The sequence below is a fragment of the Symphalangus syndactylus genome, chromosome 1 (assembly GCF_028878055.3).
Source record: "Symphalangus syndactylus isolate Jambi chromosome 1, NHGRI_mSymSyn1-v2.1_pri, whole genome shotgun sequence".
In the NCBI taxonomy this organism is placed as follows: Eukaryota; Metazoa; Chordata; class Mammalia; order Primates; family Hylobatidae; genus Symphalangus; species Symphalangus syndactylus.
The window spans coordinates 49,596,174-49,617,278 of NC_072423.2; the positions used below are offsets into that span (position 1 = coordinate 49,596,174).

Below are 21,105 nucleotides of genomic sequence, written 5' to 3' on the forward strand. Positions count from 1 at the left end.
CACTTATTCTAAAATTGACCACATAGTTGGAAGTAAAGCATTCCTCAGCAAATGTAAAAGAACAGAAATTATAACAAACTGTCTCTCAGACCACAGTGCAATCAAACTAGAACTCAAGATTAAGAAACTCACTCAAAACCCCTCAACTACATGGAAACTGAACAACCTGCCCCTGAATGACCACTGGGTAAATAACAAAATGAAGGCAGAAATAAAGATGTTCTTTGAAACCAACGAGAACAAAGACACAACATACTAGAATCTCTGGGACACATTCAAAGCAGTGTGTAGAGGGAAATTTATAGCACTAAATGCCCACAAGAGAAAGCTGGAAAGATCCAAAATTGACACCCTAACATCACAATTAAAAGAACTAGAAAAGCAAGAGCAAACACATTCAAAAGCTAGCAGAAGGCAAGAAATAACTAAGATCAGAGCAGAACTGAAGGAAATAGAGACATAAAAAACCCTTCAAAAATTAATGAATCCAGGAGCTGGTTTTTTGAAAAGATCAACAAAATTGATAGACTGTTAGCAAGACTAATAAAGAAGAAAAGAGAGAAGAATCAAATAGACACAATAAAAAATGATAAAGGGGATATCACCACCAATCCCACAGAAATACAAACTACCATCAGAGAATACTATAAACACCTCTGTGCAACTAAACTAGAAAATCTAGAAGAAATGGATAAATTCCTCAACACATACATCCTCCCAAGACTAAACGAGGAAGAAGTTGAATCTCTGAATAGACCAATAACAGGCTCTGAAATTGAGGCAATAATCAATAGCTTACTAACCAAAAAAAGTCCAGGACCAGATGGATTCGCAGCCAAATTCTACCAGAGGTACAAGGAAAAGCTGGTACTATTCCTTCTGAAACTATTCCAATCACTAGAAAAAGAGGGAATCCTCCCTAACTCATTTTATGAGGCCAGGATCATCCTGATACCAAAGCCTGGCAGAGACACAACAAAAAAAGAGAATTTTAGACCAATATCCCTCATGAACATCGATACAAAAATCCTCAATAAAATACTGGCAAACCGAATCCAGCAGAACATCAAAAAGCTTATCCACCATGATCAAGTGGGCTTCATCCCTGGAATGCAACGCTGGTTCAACATACGCAAATCAATAAATGTAATCCAGCATATAAACAGAACCAACAACAAAAACCGCATGGTTATCTCAACAGATGCAGAAAAGGCCTTTGACAAAATTCAACAATGCTTCATGCTAAAAACTCTCAATAAATTAGGTATTGACGGGATGTATCTCAAAATAATAAGAGCTATCTATGACAAACCCACAGCCAGTATCATACTGAATGGGCAAAAACTGGAAGCATTCCCTTTGAAAACTGGCACAAGATAGGGATGCCCTCTCTCACCACTCCTATTCAACATAGTGTTGGAAGTTTTGGCCAGGGCAATCAGGCAGGAGAAAGAAATAAAGGGTATTCAATTAGGAAAACAGGAAGTCAAATTGTCCCTGTTTGCAGATGACATGATTGTACATCTAGAAAACCCCATCATCTCAGCCCAAAATCTCCTGAAGCTGATGGGCAACTTCAGCAAAGTCTCAGGATACAAAATCAATGTGCAAAAATCAAAAGCATTCTTAAAAACCAATAATAGACAAACAGAGAGCCAAATCATGAGTGAACTCCCATTCACAATTGCTTCAAAGAGAATAAAATATCTAGGACTCCAACTTACAAGGGATGTGAAGGACCTCTTCAAGGAGAACTACAAACTACTGCTCAGTGAAATAAAAGAGGATACAAACAAATGGAAGAACATTCCATTCTCATTGGTAGGAAGAATCAATATTGTGAAAATGGCCATACTGTGCAAGGTAATTTATAGATTCAATGCCATCCCCATCAAGCTACCAGTGACTTTCTTCTCAGAATTGGAAAAAACGACTTTAAAGTTCATATGGAACCAAAAAAAAGAGCCCGCATTGCCAAGTCAATCCTAAGCCAAAAGAACAAAGCTGGAGGCATCACGCTACCTGACTTCAAACTATACTACAAGGCTACAGTAACCAAAACAGCATGGTACTGGTACCAAAACAGAGATATAGACCAATGGAACAGAAAAGAGCCCTCAGAAATAATGCTGCATATCTACAACCATCTGATCTTTGACAAACCTGACAAAAACAAGCAATGGGGAAAGGATTCCCTATTTAATAAATGGTGCTGGGAAAACTGGCTAGCCATATGTAGAAAGCTGAAACTGGATCCCTTCCTTACACCTTATACAAAGATTAATTCAAGATGGATTAAAGACTTAAATGTTAGACCTAAAACCATAAGAACCCTAGAAGAAACCTAGGCAATACCATTCAGGACATAGGCATGGGCAAGGACTTCATGTCTAAAACACTAAAAGCAATGGCAACAAAAGCAAACATTGACAAATGCGATCTAATTAAACTAAAGAGCTTCTGCACAGCAAAAGAAACTACCATCAGAGTGAACAGGCAACCTACAGAATGGGAGAAAATTTTTGCAATCTACTCATCTGACAAAGGGCTAATATCCAGAATCTACAATGAACTCAAACAAATTGACAAGAAAAAAACAAACAACCCCATCGAAAAGTGGGCGAAGGAAATGAACAGACACTTCTCAAAAGAAGACATTTATGCAGCCAAAAGACACATGAAGAAATGCTCATCATCACTGGCCATCAGAGAAACGCAAATCAAAACCACAATGAGATACCATCTCACATCAGTTAGAATGGCAATCATTAAAAAGTCAGGAAACAACAGGTGCTGGAGAGGAAGTGGAGAAATAGGAACACTTTTACACTGTTGGTGGGACTGTAAACTAGTTCAACCATTGTGGAAGTCAGTGTGGCGATTCCTCAGGGATCTAGAACTAGAAATATCATTTGACCCAGCCATCCCATTACTGGGTATATATCCAAAGGATTACAAATCATGCTGCTGTAAAGACACATGCACACGTATGTTTATTGCGGCACTATTCACAATAGCAAAGACTTGGAACCAATCCAAATGTCCAACAACGATAGACCGGATTAAGAAAATGTGGCACATATACACCATGGAATACTACGCAGCCATAAAAAATGATGAGTTCATGTCCTTTGTAGGGACATGGATGAAGCTGGAAACCATCATTCTCAGCAAACTATCACAAGGACAGAAAACCAAACACTGTATGTTCTCACTCATAGGTGGGAATTGAACAATGAGAACACATGGACACAGGAAAGGGAACATCACACACCGGGGCCTGTTGTGGGGTGGGGGGAGGGGGGAGGGATAGCGTTAGGAGATATACCTAATGTTAAATGACGAGTTAATGGGTGCAGCACACCAACATGGCACGTGTATACGTATGTAACAAACCTGCACGTTGTGCACATGTACCCTAAAACTTAAAGTATAATAATAATAATAAAAGACTCTCATACGAATGCAAACCCTATTGTGAACTGTGCACGCAAGGGATGTAGGTTGCGTGCGCCTTTGAGAACCTATCTAATGCCTGATGATCTAAGGTGGAACAGTTTCATCCCAAAACCATCCTCTCCACACCCTGGTCTGTGGAAAAACTGTCTTCCATGAAACCATTTCCTCATCCCAAAATGGTTGAGACCACTGCTCTAAGGTTTCCCTTGAGAAACTCACTGTTAGTCTGATGGAGATTCCTTTATATGTGACTTGATGCTTTACCTTACTGGATTTTTAATTCTTTGCCTTTGCCGTTTGATAGTTTATAACATGCCTTGGGAAAAACCATTTTGGGTTGAATCTATTTGGGGAACTTTGGGCTTCCTAAATCTGGATGTCTAAATCTCTTGTAAGACTTGGGACATTTTCAGCTACTATTTCATTAAATAAGTTTTCTATACTTTTGCCCATCTCTTCTATTTCTGGAACTGCTAAAATTAGAATATTTGGTCCCATTATGTGGTCCTATACATCACATAGGCTTTCTTAACTTGTTTCTATTCTTTCCTTTTTGTCTGACTGGGTTATTTCAATGACAGTTTTCAAGTTCAGAAATTCTTTCTTCTGCTTAATCTAGTTTATTGCTGAAGCTCTCAATTGTATTTTTAATGTCATTCATTGGATTCTTCAGTTCCAGGAACTCTACTTGGTTCTTTTTTATGATACTGATCTCTTTGTTGAATTTCTCACACATATCATCAGTTGTTTTCCTGATTTCTTTGTATGTTTGTCTGTATTATTTTGTATCTCATTGAGTACCTTTAGTATCATTATTTTGAGTTCCCTTTTTGGCATTTCATAATTTCCTTTCCTTGGCATCTGTTCCCGAAGAATTACTGTGTTCATCTGAAGATGTTATGTTACCTTGCTTTTTCACATTTCTTGTGTCCTTATATTGATATTTGTGCATCTGGTTTAATAGTCATTTCTTCTAATTCTATGGGTTCACTTTTATAAGAAAAGGGTTTTTTTTCTATATATTTATAGTGTTGGCTGAGTAGGGTGCTTTGGCTTTGATTCTGAGTGAGTGCAGTAGTGTAGTCTTCATGATTTTTAGCTGTAAGTGTCAGCAGTATCTGATAGTTCCTCAGTGGCTTAGGCTGTGGTTGTCAGTGTAAGCTGTGGCAAGGGATTAGTGTTGGTGGTGGCTGGGTGAGTGTGCCAGTCTGTCTCCCCAGTGATTTATTCAGGCAGTGAGAGTGGCAGGTCTAAGCAGGCCATACCTCGAGCATCCAAGTGGCTTGTTCTGGTGCTGACAGTGGCAACAGTTATTTGGGCAGGCAGACAGGTCCTTGGGCCCCTAAGCAGCATGTCTGGCACTGGCAGTGGTAGGCCAATCCACAGGCCCCTAAGTGTTGTGTCCAATAGCCACTGGTGTCAGTGATGGGCTGAGCAGGCCAGTCCTTGGGATTCTGGGATATGTGCACATTTGCCAGTGGTGAGCAGGATGGGTCTGTCCTTATGCCACTGGATGACATTTGTGAGTGACAGTAGTGGTGGGTATAGTAGACCAATCTCCAGAACCCTGGAGATTGTGTGCAGGTGGCAGTAGGCAAAGACAGCCCTATCCTCAGGTGCCCACAAGGTGTGCATGGGCATCAGTGGTGGCAGGTGGGGTGGGTCTATCTCCAAGTCTCCCAGATTGTGTGCACAAGTGCCATCAGCTGCAAGCAGAATAAGACTGCAGGACTCACAGTGGTACATGCGGGCACTGGCTTCAATTAGTGGGGTGGGTCAATCCACAGGCTGACAAATGGTATGCTAGAGTGCCTCTAGCAAGGGTGGTTGATGGGGTGGGTCTGTTCTTAGGCCCCTGGGTGTGAGTGCAGGCACCAGTGGCAGCAGGCAGGGTGGACCTCTCATTAGGCCTTCCTATGGTGCACTTGGCTGTAGGCAGCAGTGAGCAGGGTGAATTAATCCCTGGGCCCCTAGAGAATGCACATGTGTGCCAACAGTAGTGGGCTGGGTGGGCATGTCCTCAGATCTCCCAATGGTGCATGTTGGCAACAGCTGTGACAGGTGGGTGGGTCAGCCCCCAGGCTACCGGATGGCATGCCTGGGCACTGCTGGTAGTGGGTAGAATGGGCCTATCCTAAGGTTTCAGATGGCATACGAGTGGGCCAGTCTCCAGGCTCCCTGAAGGCATGTGCTGTTCTGTGGTCCTGCTGTTGGAGGAAGCAAGGTTGCTGTCAGTGGCAGCATGCCTCAATAGGCAGCTCTCTGGCTATGGGGAGCACATGCTTTGGCTCCCTTTGTCCTGAGGCCAGCTTCCTTGGTATGCTGAACTGCCTGTTCCCTAGGGTGTAGGGCAATATGTGGACAACAGTGCTGGATATCTGGCTTCATTACTGGGTCCAGCCAGCATCATGACAATTTAGCCCTCTAGAAAGATGTGGAGGGATGTCAGCAGGGCTCCAGAGATGTGAAGATGCAGGGGTTGTTGGGACCTAACGCAGAATGTAGTTTGATGGAGGCTGATCTCCTAAAATGGCAGGGAGGTGCAGCTGCTTGAGTCTCAGTGGGTACGTGGGACCCAGTATCAACTCTCTTGCTGGAACAACGCTGTTGCATGGGCTCCAGGTAGCTGCCTATACTAGTCTCAAAGCCCATAAGAACTGAAGAGCTCTCTTATAGCTAGAATTGCAGGAGTCCATGGTGGGAATGTGGACCACCGGAAATCACTTGCTAACTATTTCCCTACAATAAAGGCAGAACTTAAAGAACATGGTGGTGATTTACTTCACTTTTTTTTCCCAATGAGGAGTTCTTCCTGGTATGAGCTGATCCCGGCCAGACTGGTTGCTTTGCTTCTCTCTCCTTCTGTGCCTCAGAGGATCCCTGTGACTTCCCTGTTGAATTCCAGTGCTTCTCTCCAAGAAGCTCTATTTGACAGTTATTTATTTACTGTTTTGATCCTTCTTTGTAGAGGAAGTGAGTTCTGGGTGACTCTAGGTATTCATTTTGAACTATTCTTTTGTGTTTTGTTTTCCCTGATTAGTTGCGGAAGGTATTACATACCTACTATTTGGATTTACCTTTCTGAGAGTTGCCTATTTAAGGTAGTTTATCTTATTGATTCAAGAGAACATCTATATTCTGGATGTATTACTTCATATTCATCATCTTCTGATGATTTCTTATTATATCTTCAATTGAGGCTATTTCGAGTTTATCAGCATCCTCCTCCCCAATGTTCTCCTCATTGCCATCTTTCTTAGGAGATGACTTCCTTTCATACTTAACTGAGAAAGATTGAGATTTAAAAAGATTAGTGCTCCAGTCAAAGAGATGGACATGCTCTAAGGTCTAGGGGCATCTGGGCATGTATGACCTAAATTTAAATAATTATGACAAAAATATAAGACTATACACTGCTGCCAAAAAAAATGTCCTAAAATGCCTTTGAGAAGACCATATACCTTTCAATATCATACATTATAAGGATTTCAAGAAACTCTGGCAAGTGCTTCCAAGTCTGACAGTCATTGGTAAGCCAAGAATTCTCACACATCAGTCTTTATTTCATCTAATATGAGGCTGAAAGAGGTAAAGACAATGAATTTAATGTCTATTTGATTTCACTTGCTATGGAAATGATGTCTCCATTAACACCAGGAACAGTTAGAGATAAGTCAGGGGAGAATACTGTAGAGCCTTGAGAAGGCTTTGTAGAATTATTAAGCAAAAATGCCCACTAATTTTAGAAAATACAATCAAGAGTGGTTATGAGAATGATCCATTTACTTTGTACCTTGCAGGCTCTTTGGCTTTAACACTAGAACTCCCTAAATAAAATTCAATTTTAAGCAAATTTTATTTATTTGGATATTTAAATTATCTTAGAATTAAAAATACTCTGTTTTTAAAATATTAAACTTCAGTGAGGCATTAAGAATTTGGGACTAAAATAAATGAGATAATGAGAAAGTGAAAACTTTTTTTATAATTAAAAGTTCATTTTGAGTTAATTATATACAATTACCAAAATCTAATTGCAATTTATTTCCTATTGTCTGTGGGAAGAATCCCAGGCAAGGGAATTTACATTGCTGCCTTCCTGCATAAATGCTACAGAATGAAAATAAACAATATGTGAGGCCTTAATGACAAATAAGAGCAAATGGTAGGGCACAGCTGAGCCAAACCATTGGAAGATAATTATCACATGAAAGATGGTAATGATTTCGAAAGTCGTAAGTTGTTTCTACGTCCTCCGGTTTCTTTTTTACTTAGTTTGTTTGATGTTAATTTATTGGTTATACAAAGATGACCCTTAAAATTGAACAGTTTTGTAATTTTGCATACTCCAATAAGATGTGACCATTTTTGTACTTTTATATAATACTGAGCAATTCAACAAAAATTTTTATTGTTAAGAAAAGAAAAACTACCTTGCTAAGTGCTTTGGATGATATAAAAAGCCACTACCAGGCAGGGCTCAGTGGCTCACGCCTGTAATCCCAGCACTTTGGGAGGCCAAGGCAGGTGCATCACCTGAGGTCAGAAGTTCAAGACCAGCCTGACCAACACAGTGAAACACTATCTCTACTAAAAATACAAAAATTAGCCGGGCATGGTGGCGTGCACCTGTAGTCCCAGCTACTCGGGAGGCCAAGACAGGAGAACTGCTTGAACCTGGGAGGTGGAGGTTGCAGTGAGCCGAGATTGTGACATGCACTCCAGCCCAGGTGACAGAATGAGACTTCATCTAAAAAAAAAGCCACTACCTTCAAGTACCCTAATAGTAGAATAAGGCAAATGTACAAATATTTATCATCTATACATAATATAAGGGCTATAAAAGAAATGCAAAGAAAATATTTCTGGAAGAGGTACTATTTGAGATAAGTCACAAAAGACAGTATAGAATTTTGATAGGCTAGAGATAGGGACCTATCCTCCCTACCTCAAACACACACATACACACATATACACGTCCCCTCCCCCACTACACCCTCCTAGGAAATTATTAATAGAACATAGATACCTTTGGGGCAGAATTACTCTGCTTACTATAGCTCTGATAAATAACCATTATGTACTGTTAAATGAGAAAAAAGTGTTCAATTTGATTTCAAATATATACACATGTTACATATATTTGTAAGCATAAAGAAAGGTTTAGAAGGATACATATTAGAGTGCTAACTCTAATTCAACCAAGACAGTCAGGACAGACAACAGAATAGAAAATGAAAAATGACTGATACTTTCTTAATATGTCTTTGATGTTTTACTTTTTACAAGAGATATGTTGACATTAAAAATGTTTTAAAGTTCAATTAAAAAATTTTAAGGTGGTTTATGAAACAAAATTTATAATATAAAAATACATACCCATGAATAAATAAGAAATGGTAATACATACAAAGATTACCTCCAGATGATGAGATTCTAGGTACATTTTGTTTTCTTCTTTAGTATTATCAGCATTTTATATTTTTTTCTACCATAAGCAAGTAAGAAAGTGAATCAGTAAAGATACAGATAAACATGAATAGTATTAAAAATAAAAAAATTAAATTAAAAAATACATATGAACTAAAGAAGAACTATAATGTCCCTACATAAAAAATATGAGCATAGGAAGTGAAAATTCCACAAAGAAACACAAAGCATTAATAAACATAGAAAAGTGTTCATTCTAATTGAATACAGAGTGACTGCAAATTACAAGATTCCATCTTTCTGCCTACTAAATTGTCAAATATGGTTTAAATATACAAATAAACATTGGAGAGCTAATTTACATGACTGATTGAATACATATCTCTATTCTCTTCTAAAACCACTGAAAATTAATATTAAAATAACAAAAAAGTTATAAAACCTATGAAGCTGCAAAGTGAAGACAGTACAACAGAGAAGAGATGTTACAGAATTTTAGAAGGCTGGAAAGCAGGTGTATCAGTGAAACTCAACTAGCCAAGTAGAAAAGTCAAAACTGAAATATCTGCTAGCTGGGGTTGAAAGATCCTGTAAGCTGAAACATGTCAGAGAACTCTTCAAAGGCTCAGGGACTGGAGGAAGCAGGTAGAAATGCAGATGGTACTAAAAGCACAGCTGATTTAAAGTCTCTATAGCAGTGAAAAGCCAACGTGTCCTCCTCTATCTGTCCCCATTGTATGAAGATGACTGGAGGTTTATCCCCCAAGAGAGGCTGAAAAAGAATGACCCTGAACTTGGGGCCTGAAATACATTGAGGGCAGAAATCCATACAGTTAAAAGGGAGATTAAGTGAAAGCCTATGTAACAAGTGATGAGCCCATTTTTTTTTACTCCCCCTGGCTCCCCACATTGGCATGAAACTTAAATAATGCTTCTATCCCTTATTCTCACACCTGCAAGAGATTTATCCCTAGGGAAACTGATCATCCCAAGAGAAGAAAATCTATGGATAGTAGCAAGTAAGAGTCCCCAGCGTGCCTACCTGATCATGGTGAAGTCCATTAGCTGACAAGCTCTGCTCAAAATATACTGAGAGCTTTCCATAGTTTATTATCGTTTTGCTTCACAATGTAGGTGGATCATCAGACATTTGTGGAAAAAGGTAATTTGAACTTGGTGAAAATAGACACAATTCACCAGGAAGAGATAAAACTTCACAAATTATTACAAATATTCTCAGAGATAAGAAAAAAAAACATTGCATATGTAAAATGAGAATGGGTTCTTATTTTAAAAAATGGCCTTTCTAAGAATAAGATGTTTTCAGAAATTAAGAATTATAACACTGGGTGCAGTAGCTGACGCCTATAATCCCAGCTCTTTGGGAAGCTGAGGCGGGTAGATCACTTGAGCCCAGGAGTTTGAGACGAGCCTGGGTAACATGGCAAAACCCTGTCTCTAAAAAAAAATACAAAAAGAGTGGTTGGGTATAGTGGCATGCACCTGCAGTCCTAGCTACCTGGGAGGCTGAGTGGGCAAGATCATTGAGCCCAGGAGATCAAGGATGCAATGAGCTGTGATTGTGCCGCTGAACTTGAGCCTGGGCAACAGAGTAAAACCCTGTCTCAAACAAACAAACAAAAAAACCTGATATGAAATATAGGAGAGAAAAATAAGAAAATCAGAGTTTATTCTAACAGAGTCAACATCTCAGTAAGATGAGTTCTCGAAAGAGACAATACATTAGCAAAGGAAATTTCTCTAAATTGAAGAAAGTTTCCCAGTTAAAAGATTCTGCATGAATGGAAAAAGGTGTAACTTACGCATATCAGCATACATTTTTAGAATTTTAGAGAAAGATAAGTTGTGGTAAGTTCCCTAACAGTTGTGATGGGGAATAGGTCACATAAAAAGATCAAGAATCAGACTGCAACACACTTCTTAATGGCAACACTAGAAACTAAAAGGTAATAGAATACAACCTTCAATCCTTTCTGAGGAAAACTACTAAGTCAGAATGCTATATAAAGCTAAACTATAAATTAAACATGAAGATTGACTAAAGACATTTTTCAGAGGTGTGACACAAAAAACTTACTGCCTCTGCACTCCTACAGTAAGCTACTGCAGGGCATGTTTTAGTAAGAGGAAAGGGTATAAACCAAAAAGAGGATAGCATGTGATCCAGGAAAAAAGGAATATAAGATAGAAAAGAACGAAAATCTCCAGGATGATAGGTAAGGAAATTTCAGATGAAATCACTACACAAAATGCCTAGAGAATAATAAAGTTCATACTAGAGCAGGATTTTATGGAAGTCTCCAGGAGGGATATCTTATAAATTGTAATTGGTAAACACTGTATATATTATTGTATACAAAGTGATGTTTTGATATACTGTATGTATTCATTGCAAAATGATTACATCAAGCTGGTTAACAAATCCATCACCTTACATATTTATATATTTTTGTGGTGAGAACACTTAATATCTACTCTTTTAGTAATATTCAACTATATGATACGTTATTATAGCCATAGCTACCATGTTATACAACAGACCTCCAGAACATATTCAAGCTCACTGAAACTTTGCAGTCTTTGAGCAGTATCTTCCTATTCCGCCCCCTGCCCCTGCCCCCAACCCCCCAGGCCATGGTGACCACTGATTCAACCTTTTTGGATTCTACATATAAGAGAGATCACACTGTATTTGTCTTTCTGTGCTGAATAAGTCATTTTTAAACTCCAGAGAAAATAATTATACAAAATTAAATTTAAGAATAGTAGATAGTTCAGCTGTGCAAAAAATATTTACAGTAATAAATATTTTGATATAGATATATTGATAGGACAGAAGGAAGGAAATAGCACGTGTGGGGGTATGTTATATATGTAAAGAGAAATATGGAGAGAGGGAGGAGAGGGAAAAAGGGAGAAAGAAAGGTAAAGAGAGGGAAGATAAAAGGGAGAAAAGCAGGGAGCAAATAGATAGTTATCAGTGAGAGCTAAATCATCAATTTCCATAGCAGAAAGTCAATACTTAATGACTACATAAGTCTGTTATTCAGAAATATGGATATAAATACTAGAAGGAACAGATAAAAGAGGAAACATCTAAAACAGTCAAAACTGCTTGTAGGAAGAGGAACGTCAGCAAGATGGCAGAATAGGACTTTCAAGGACTCGTCCCTGCCCCTCCCATCTCCCCCATCAGAAACATCAATTTGAATAACTATCCACCTACAAAAATACCTTTATGAGAGCTATGCAAGCCAGGTGAGAGATTATAGCACCAGGCTTTAGCACAAAAATAAGAAGGAATGTATTGAAAAGGGTAGGAAGAACAGACTTACATTACTGGCAGCACCCTTTCCCCAAACTCTGGCAACACAGTAGAGAGAGATACCCTCTGCTTGGGCAGGGAAGAGAGGGAAGTGAGAACCAGACTTTGCCTCAGACGCTAACATCAGGCCCACCTCAGTAAAAGCTAGCGTTGGGCAGCCCATCCTGGTTCCAGACTCCAGGCCAATACTACACAATGAGCATTCAGACCTGCCTCAGCACCAGGTGAGATCCTGCTATTCCAAATTCCAGGCCTGCCTCAGATTCCAGACCAGCCCAGAGCCAGGTCAGTCCACAAAGCCCGAGTTTACCCCTGCCCCAGCCTAGATTGGCATCCCTGACCTCAGGCACCAGGCCTGCCCCATCCTAGGTCAGTCTTTATAGTCCTATCCTGAGGCAGACCTAGGCCTGACCCCACAGAATCCAGTGCTGGGCTGGCTCCACAGACCCAGGATCCAGGACCCAGGTTCAAGGCCTATCCTTTAGCTCCAGGATCCAGATTGATTGTTGCAGACCTAGCCTCTAGTCCAGCAATCACACAAAACAATTTGGCAATATGAATCAAGGATCATAAAAAGATTCATATATACTTTGTACTAGTAATTCCACTTACAGGAATCTATAACAAGGAAATAGGTAGAGATAAACTTAAAACATTTATTTAGAGAAATGTTCTTCAAGGCAAAATTTATAATAGCAAAACCCTGTATTATCCGGTAACAGACTAATAGATAAATATTGAGCCCAGCTGCCAAGCAATACGTATTTGTCGAATGAATTAATGTTTTCTCAGAGTATTTAATAAGATCAGAAAATATGATACAGTGAAAAAAGTAACATAAAATTCTGTATAAGCATAATCCTTAATACTCAATATAGACTATAATACTGCACCAAAAAAAAAACCAAAAGAGAAATAGTAGAAAAGGGCTCAAAAGATTCTCTCAAAGTTGTAGGATTATGAATGATTTTTATTTTGTTTTTTGTATTTTTCTATATTTTTCACAATTTTATAACAGGAATGTACTTATTCATATGGTCACAAAACTTTATTAATCAACACAGAGCTATAAAAGTATACCAAACATATCCTAAATATCTATGCCCTTAATATTCTTGTTTTAACTGAGACTTCAGGTTTACCTTGGTCCAGAGTCACTGCCATTCATATCCAGTTTGAGTTCTTGGGGTTTAGTAAGCTCTTTTTCAGCAACCAGTTCTCTCGACTTAAACAGAGCCTGAGCTCTTAATCTGTAAAAATTAATTTAAAAAATTTCTAATCTTGTGAAGCCTGATAACCTGAATGATAAACTTTGGAAAACCATGCTCTTTCAGCTAGATCCCCAGAAATTATTTTCCAATTAAAACTCAGTCAAAAATAAATGAGTAATTCTTAAATATACATAAACAAACACAAGCTGATTTCACAGTAACTTAAATTTTCTTTAAAGGTAGGGAAGATTAAGTTGGTTAGAATATCATTTAAAATTCAAAATTATAGATACTTCAATAGGAGCACTTTAAATCTCTGCCGTAGAAAGTTAATTCTTCCCTCTCTTCATTGTAAGCAAGGGTACTGCGATCACCAGTGTCTCAATGTGAATTCTAGTAACTCTATCACTGACTCTGACCAACATTTATATGGGAAGCACCCACTTCTCATACTGACACTTCAAATAATTAGGGGTACAGCTCACTAACCAACATATTTTCTTTGGAAGAATTGGAAGACACTGTATCCATCAATGCTTACTTAGCCCTACACTGACATGTACTGAGGAAGGAAAGCCATGGAAAAACTCAGCAAAAAGATTTTCTACTGGGAGTTTGAGTGTTAATCACTGGTATCAAATATGTGACACTTATTCTCTTGGCTTTTAAGAAATGTTCTCTGGTTATCTGTAAAAGTATATTCTTTAACTATGAAATCAAACTCTGAAGTGTAAAAACATTATTAAAACAATATTGTCATTTTCATCATTGTCAAAAGACATTCCTATAATTCCAACTAACTGGTTGGAATTAATGTACAAAGTACATGGATTAATTCCCTTCAGGAACTTAGTTTAAGACTAATATTTGGTGGTGACACATAGGTAGGTAAATGTAGAAGCAAAATGCCCAAATCAGGGAATTATAAGAAAAGTGAAAACAAAGCAGCAATAATATCAGTCACAGTAGCCTCTACAGCAGTAATGATGATCTTGATGACAACAACTACCTTTAAGGAGTGCATTTTATATATACTATTGTACTGATCCTCACAACCACTCTATGATATAGTTACTTTTACCATTATCTATTTATAAATTACTAAAGTGAGGGCTGGGCCAGGCACATAACTCTCTCAAGGTGACACGTTTTTCACTGGTGAACACTGAATTTTATCATAGTTAGGTAGAGAGTACATGTATTAAGGCATATTGTTAGAGTGGGAGAAAAGGGTAAATATTTATAATTAGCCTTGATTTTTATTCATTATACAAACACTACTTTGCTCCAAAAATGATTTAAGGTGGTTCTTGGCACAATCATGAATAATATTCTGGATAAATTTCTCTGATCAATCTGGAAAGTACTCACAAAAATAATACCCTTTCGAAAGTTGTTATTGGCAATCATGTAGTAACAAGGTGGCAGAATGAATCATTAATTACAATTCAAGTAAATGCCAATGTCATGCCAAATTTATTCTAAAATGACAAGCTTGTCCCAAGATTCTGAACTACTAAAACAATTCTGTGCTACTCATCTGGTATTCAATTAGATTGCCTTCCCAATATTTTTCCTGAACATCCTGAGCACTATAAACAATGGCTTGTGTATAGCAGATATTCATTCATGAATTTAGTTGAAGTGAAATTCCCTGGGGCCGGGCGCGGTGGCTCACGCCTGTAATCCCAGCACTTTGGGAGACCGAGGCCGGCAGATCACCTGGGGTAAGGAGTTTGAGACCAGCCTGGCCAACATGGCGAAATCCCATTTCTACTAAAAATACAAAAATTAGCTGTGCGTGGTGGCAGGTGCCTGTAATCCCAGCTACTTGGGAGGCTGAGGCAGGAGAATCGCTTGAACCCGGGAGACAGAGGTTGCAGTGAGCCAAGATCACACCACTGCACTTCAGCCTGGGTGACAGAGTGAGACGCTGTATCAAAAAAAAAAAAAAAAAATTCCTTGGGGCAGGTAAGTGACAAGCTTAGTAAAGATATATAAAACCACATGATTATCTCAATAGATGCAGAAAGGCCTTTGACAAAATTCAACAACCCTTCATGCTAAAAACTCTCAATAAATTAGGTATTGATGGGACGTATCTCAAAATAGTAAGAGCTATCTACGACAAACCCACAGCCAATATCATACTGAATGGGCAAAAACTGGAAGCATTCCCTCTGAAAACTGGCACAAGACAGGGATGCCCTCTCTCACTGCTCCTATTCAACATAGTGCTGGAAGTTCTGGCCAGAGCAATCAGGCAGGAGACGGAAATAAAGGGTATTCAATTAGGAAAAGAGGAAGTCAAATTGTCCCTGTTTGCAGATGACATGATTGTAGATCTAGAAAACCCCATTGTCTCAGCCCAAAATCTCCTTAAGCTGATTAGCAACTTCAGCAAAGTCTCAGGATACAAAATCAATGTACAAAAATCACAAGCATTCTTGTACACCAATCACAGACAAACAGAGAGCCAAATCATGAGTGAACTCCCATTCACAATTGCTTCAAAGAGAATAAAATACCTAGGAATCCAACTTACAAGGGATGTGAATGACCTCTTCAAGGAGAACTACAAACCACTGCTCAATGAAATAAAAGAGGATACAAACAAATGGAAGAACATTCCATGCTCACGGGTTGGAAGAATCAATATCGTGAAAATGGCCATACTGCCCAAGGTAATTTATAGATTCAATGCCATCCCCATCAAGCTACCAATGACTTTCTTCACAGAATTGGAAAAAACTACTTTAAAGTTCATATGGAACCGAAAAAGAGCCCGCATCGCCAAGTCAATTCTAAGCCAAAAGAACAAAGCTGGAGGCATCACGCTACCTGACTTCAAACTATACTACAATGCTACAGTAACCAAAACAGCATGGTACTGGTACCACAACAGAGACATAGATCAATGGAACAGAACAGAGCCCTCAGAAATGATGCCGCATATCTACAACTATCTGATCTTTGACAAACCTGACAAAAACAAGAAATGGGGAAAGGCTTCCCTATTTAATAAATGGTGCTGGGAAAACTGGCTAGCCATATGTAGAAAGCTGCAACTGGATCCCTTCCTTATACCTTATACAAAAAGTAATTCAAGATGGATTAAAGACCTAAATGTTAGACCTAAAACCATTAGAATCCTACAAGAAAACCTAGGCAATACCATTCAGGACATAGGCATGGGCAAGGACTTCATGTCTAAAACACCAAAAGCAATGGCAACAAAAGCCAACATTGACAAATGGGATCTAATTAAACTAAAGAGCTTCTGCACAGCAAAAGAAACTACCATCAGAGTGAACAGGCAACCTACAGAATGGGAGAAAATTTTTGCAATCTACTCATCTGACAAAGGGCTAATATCCAGAATCTACAATGAACTCAAACAAATTGACAAGAAAAAAACAAACAACCCCATCAAAAAGTGGGCAAAGGACATGAACAGACACTTCTCAAAAGAAGACATTTATGCAGCCAAAAAACACATGAAGAAATGCTCATCATCACTGGCCATCAGAGAAATGCAAATCAAAACCACAGTGAGATACCATCTCACACCAGTTAGAATGGCCATCATTAAGAAATCAGGAAACAACAGGTGCTGGAGAGGAAGTGGAGAAATAGGAACACTTTTACACTGTTGGTGGGACTGTAAACTAGTTCAACCATTGTGGAAGTCAGTGTGGCAATTCCTCAGGGATCTAGAACTAGAAATACCATTTGACCCAGCCATCCCATTACTGGGTATATACCCAAAGGACTATAAATCATGCTGCTATAAAGACACATGCACACGTATGTTTATTGCGGCACTATTCACAATAGCAAAGACTTGGAACCAACCCAAATGTTCAACAACGATAGACTGGATTAAGAAAATGTGGCACATATACACCATGGAATACTATGCAGCCATAAAAAATGATGAGTTCATGTCCTTTGTAGGGACATGGATGAAACTGGAAAACATCATTCTCAGTAAACTATCGCAAGGACAAAAAACCAAACACCGCATGTTCTCACTCATAGGTGGGAATTGAACAATGAGAACTCATGGACACAGGAAGGGGAACATCACACTCCGGGGACTGTTGTGGGGTGGGGGCAGGGGGGAGGGACAGCATTAGGAGATATACCTAATGCTAAATGACGAGTTAATGGGTGCAGGAAATCAACATGGCACATGGATACATATGTAACAAACCTGCACATTGTGCACATGTACCCTACAACCTAAAGTATATAAAAAAAAGATATATAAAAGTTAAAATTATATATATATATAAAAGCGTGAGATTATGTGTAATATACCGAGCCAAGATCAAGTCTTGCTCATTTTAATACTCCTCACATACAGTTTTGTGCAGAGTAGAGGGATTAGTAAATATGTGCTCAGACAAGGAGGATGAAACTGAATTACAGAACAACATTACACATTAAACAATAAGGTGCTAATTTTGGACATATTCAATAACAAATTATTAGTTATGTGAAAAAGAAACCAGACCTAGAAATTTTAAGTAGTGGGATTCTGACCGTGTTATATGAAGAGTCGGGGTGTGGATAAACGGAAAAGTAGGACGGAGATATTTAAATCAGAGGAAAAGGTATGGCTTGAGAAAGAAACATGAAGGATACACTGAAAAGATCTCAAGGAAACAAATCTGCCTTTTGGGAAAAAAACTTTATTTCTTAGGAAAAGTGGGACAAATGGGTAGAGAAGTGGTTCCAAATTATAAAAAGCCTTCAAATACTAGGTTGAATAAACATAACCTAATACAAAATTATCATGGGTTTTTAAAATTCAGAAGTGGCACAATAAAAGCAATGTCTTAGGAGGATTCATTTGAGATAGATATTCTTGTTATATGATACTAATGTGCAGAAGGTTGAGTTTCAGATGACTAAAAAGTGATAACATTACATAAACCTAAAAAGTAGGCCAGAGAGTACGGCAACTTTCAGCCTAGAAATATAAATTGTGATACTGATTAATTAAATGGATAGATTTATGGTCCTAGTTGTGGGTTTCACCAGCTAACTATGATAAAACATGGTGGCAGTAGGCAGGATAACTAGAGGTGAAAGCTGTTCAATTAAAAATGTCTTGGCGAGGCACAGTGGCTCACGCCTGTAATCCCAGCAGTTTGGGAGGCCAAGAAGGGTGGATCACTTGAGATCAGGAGTTTCAGACCAGCCTGGCCAACATGGTGAAAGCCTGTCTCTACTAAAATACAAAAATTAGCCTGGTGTGGTGGTGCGTGCCTGCAAACCCAGCTACTCGGGGAGGCTGAGGCAGGAGAATTGCTTGAACCTGGGAGGCAGAGGTTGCAGTGAGTCGAGATCGCGCCACTGCACTCCAGCTTGGGTGACAGAGCCAAACTCCGTCAATCAATCAATCAATCAATCAATGTATGTCTTGAGTCTGTTTCTCTGGGCATCGCACTTGGATTTGGATTTTTTTTTTTTTACTGTCTCAATTGGAAAGAACTTTGTTTTAGGATAAGAGCAACATAAGGATACATGGAATGGCAGAACTATAACTGGGATGAACAAAGGCACCAGATACCAGCATGATTAGTTCTTTTTTTTTTTTTTTTTGAGACAGAGTCTCGCTCTGTCACCCAGGCTGGAGTGAAGTGGCGTGATCTTGGCTCACTGCACTGCAACCTCCACCTCCCGGGTTCAAGCGATTCTCTTGCCTCAGCCTCCCGAGTAGCTGGGATTACAGGTGCCTGCCACTATGCCCAGCTAATTTTTGTATTTTTAGTAGAGATGGGGTATCACCGTGTTAGCCAGGATGGTGTCGACCTTGTGACTTCGTGATCCACCTGCCTCAGCCTCCCAAAGTGCTGCGATTATAGGCGTAAGCCACCACGCCCGGCCCAGCATGACTAGTTCTAAAGGTGGCCAGTGTTACAGCTGGGTACTGTCTGATGGTTTGGATATATTTCCTTCACAAAGGCTAACCAAGAAGACTGAAAATGACCCAAAGTAAATAAAGTGAAACATTGGGGCTCCTAAAGCCGGAAAGCAAATAACTCTTCCCAAGGATAATTCCCATCTAACCAAAAGGTTGCATTGTAGTCAAATGCCAACCACTTTCAAGTAAAGGAACTCAACATACAAGATGAGAACATGGTCAGCTTAAACTGACAATTAGCATAAAGAGATCTGGGTTCCAGAAAGATCTCAAGCTATTTTATGTGAGTAGTTTTCCAGATGGTATACATTTTAAGAAGTTACAACAAGTAACAAATTTCAAAGGTAATGACAGAAAACAGGCATTCTCTGCCCATCACCAGAGTACACTGTGAACCCTCCTGGTCATCTTGCTTTCTTAAGTACTTTTGTTCAATCCACAAAAATCTAATGTTTGAATAAAAATAATAAAATATAACTTGATAAAATATAATTCACATAGTTATTGCATAAATGAAATTGGAAGAAAATTAGAAATCATTAGACTTATTGAGCTTTTTTTTTTTTTTTTTTTTTTGAGACAGTCTTGCTCTGTCACCAAGGCTAGAGTGCAGTGGCGCAATCTCAGCTCACTGCAACCTCCACCTCCCGCATTCAAGCGACTCCCATGCCTAAGCCTCCTAAGTAGCTAGGATTACAGGTGCCCACCACCATGCCTGGCTAATTTTTGTATTTTAGTAGAGATGGGATTTCACCATGTTGGCCAGGCTGGTCTCAAACTCCTGACCTCAGGTGATTCACCACCTCGGCCTCCCAAGGTGCTGGAATTACAGGCGTGAGCCACCACACCCGGCCTGAACTTTTACATATGTATTTGCTTTCCATTATTTAATAAAAATCTCTAGGGACTTACAGTAAAATTTAAGTAAAATTTTAAAAAATGTGGAGCCATAACAAAAGATTGTAAATTTATGTCATTAGCTAGCCAGAAGAGGGCATGGGGTTCAAAAAGTATTAGAAAAAAATAATTATAGAAAACTTCCTAAATTTGGCAAAAGACATAAAACTATAAATCAAGAAGCTGATCAAAGTCCTTACTGGACAAAGAAATCCATGTCAAGACACATAACAGTGAAATTTCTTAAAACTAAAGACAAAAAAAATCTTTAAAAAGCAAAAGAGAAATTATATTTTATGTATAGAGAAAAATAATGCAAATGACTGTGGAAAACATCGGGGGACAGAAGAAAATGCCACATTTGTCAAGTGCTGATAGAAAAAAAAGCAACCCTGTCAACTCAGAATCCTATATTCAGCAATGGTAATACCCCTTAGAAATGATGTGAAAATAAGAACATTTTCATATGAAGCAAAACTACAGCAGGCTCACCTTAAAGAATAAACAGAGATCTAAAAACAAAACAACAAAAAGATAAAATAGGAAATCTTAGAACATCAGAAAGGAAGAACAATAGAAAAAAAACAGAAACAGATAAATATAATAGATTTTTCCTCTCTTTACTTTTCTAAATTATTCTGTAACTTATTTTAAATTTGATGATTTAAGCAAAACTTACAATATTTTATGATGTGGTTCTCAATGAGAGACTCTGTTTAGGCTTTTTTGGTTTAGTCTATTTCTGTTGTTCAGATTGTGAAATTTCTCTTGTTCTATTCTCAATGAGAAACTGTTTAAGACAATTATAAATGGGGGAGGGCAAGGGA

General features: G+C 38.6%; 1 protein-coding gene across 1 annotated transcript in view; it reads right to left on the reverse strand.

Moving 5' to 3' along the window:
- KIAA1328 (KIAA1328 ortholog) overlaps nucleotides 1–21,105 on the reverse strand; it is a 392,043-nt gene that overhangs the window by 127,526 nt on the left and 243,412 nt on the right. Inside the window, exons 8-9 of the mRNA XM_063640193.1 lie at nucleotides 15,354–15,359; nucleotides 13,378–13,479 (exon numbers count right to left, since the gene is read on the reverse strand). Coding sequence (XP_063496263.1) covers nucleotides 13,378–13,479; nucleotides 15,354–15,359 — 108 coding nt within the window. The remainder of the gene's footprint in view (nucleotides 1–13,377; nucleotides 13,480–15,353; nucleotides 15,360–21,105) is intronic.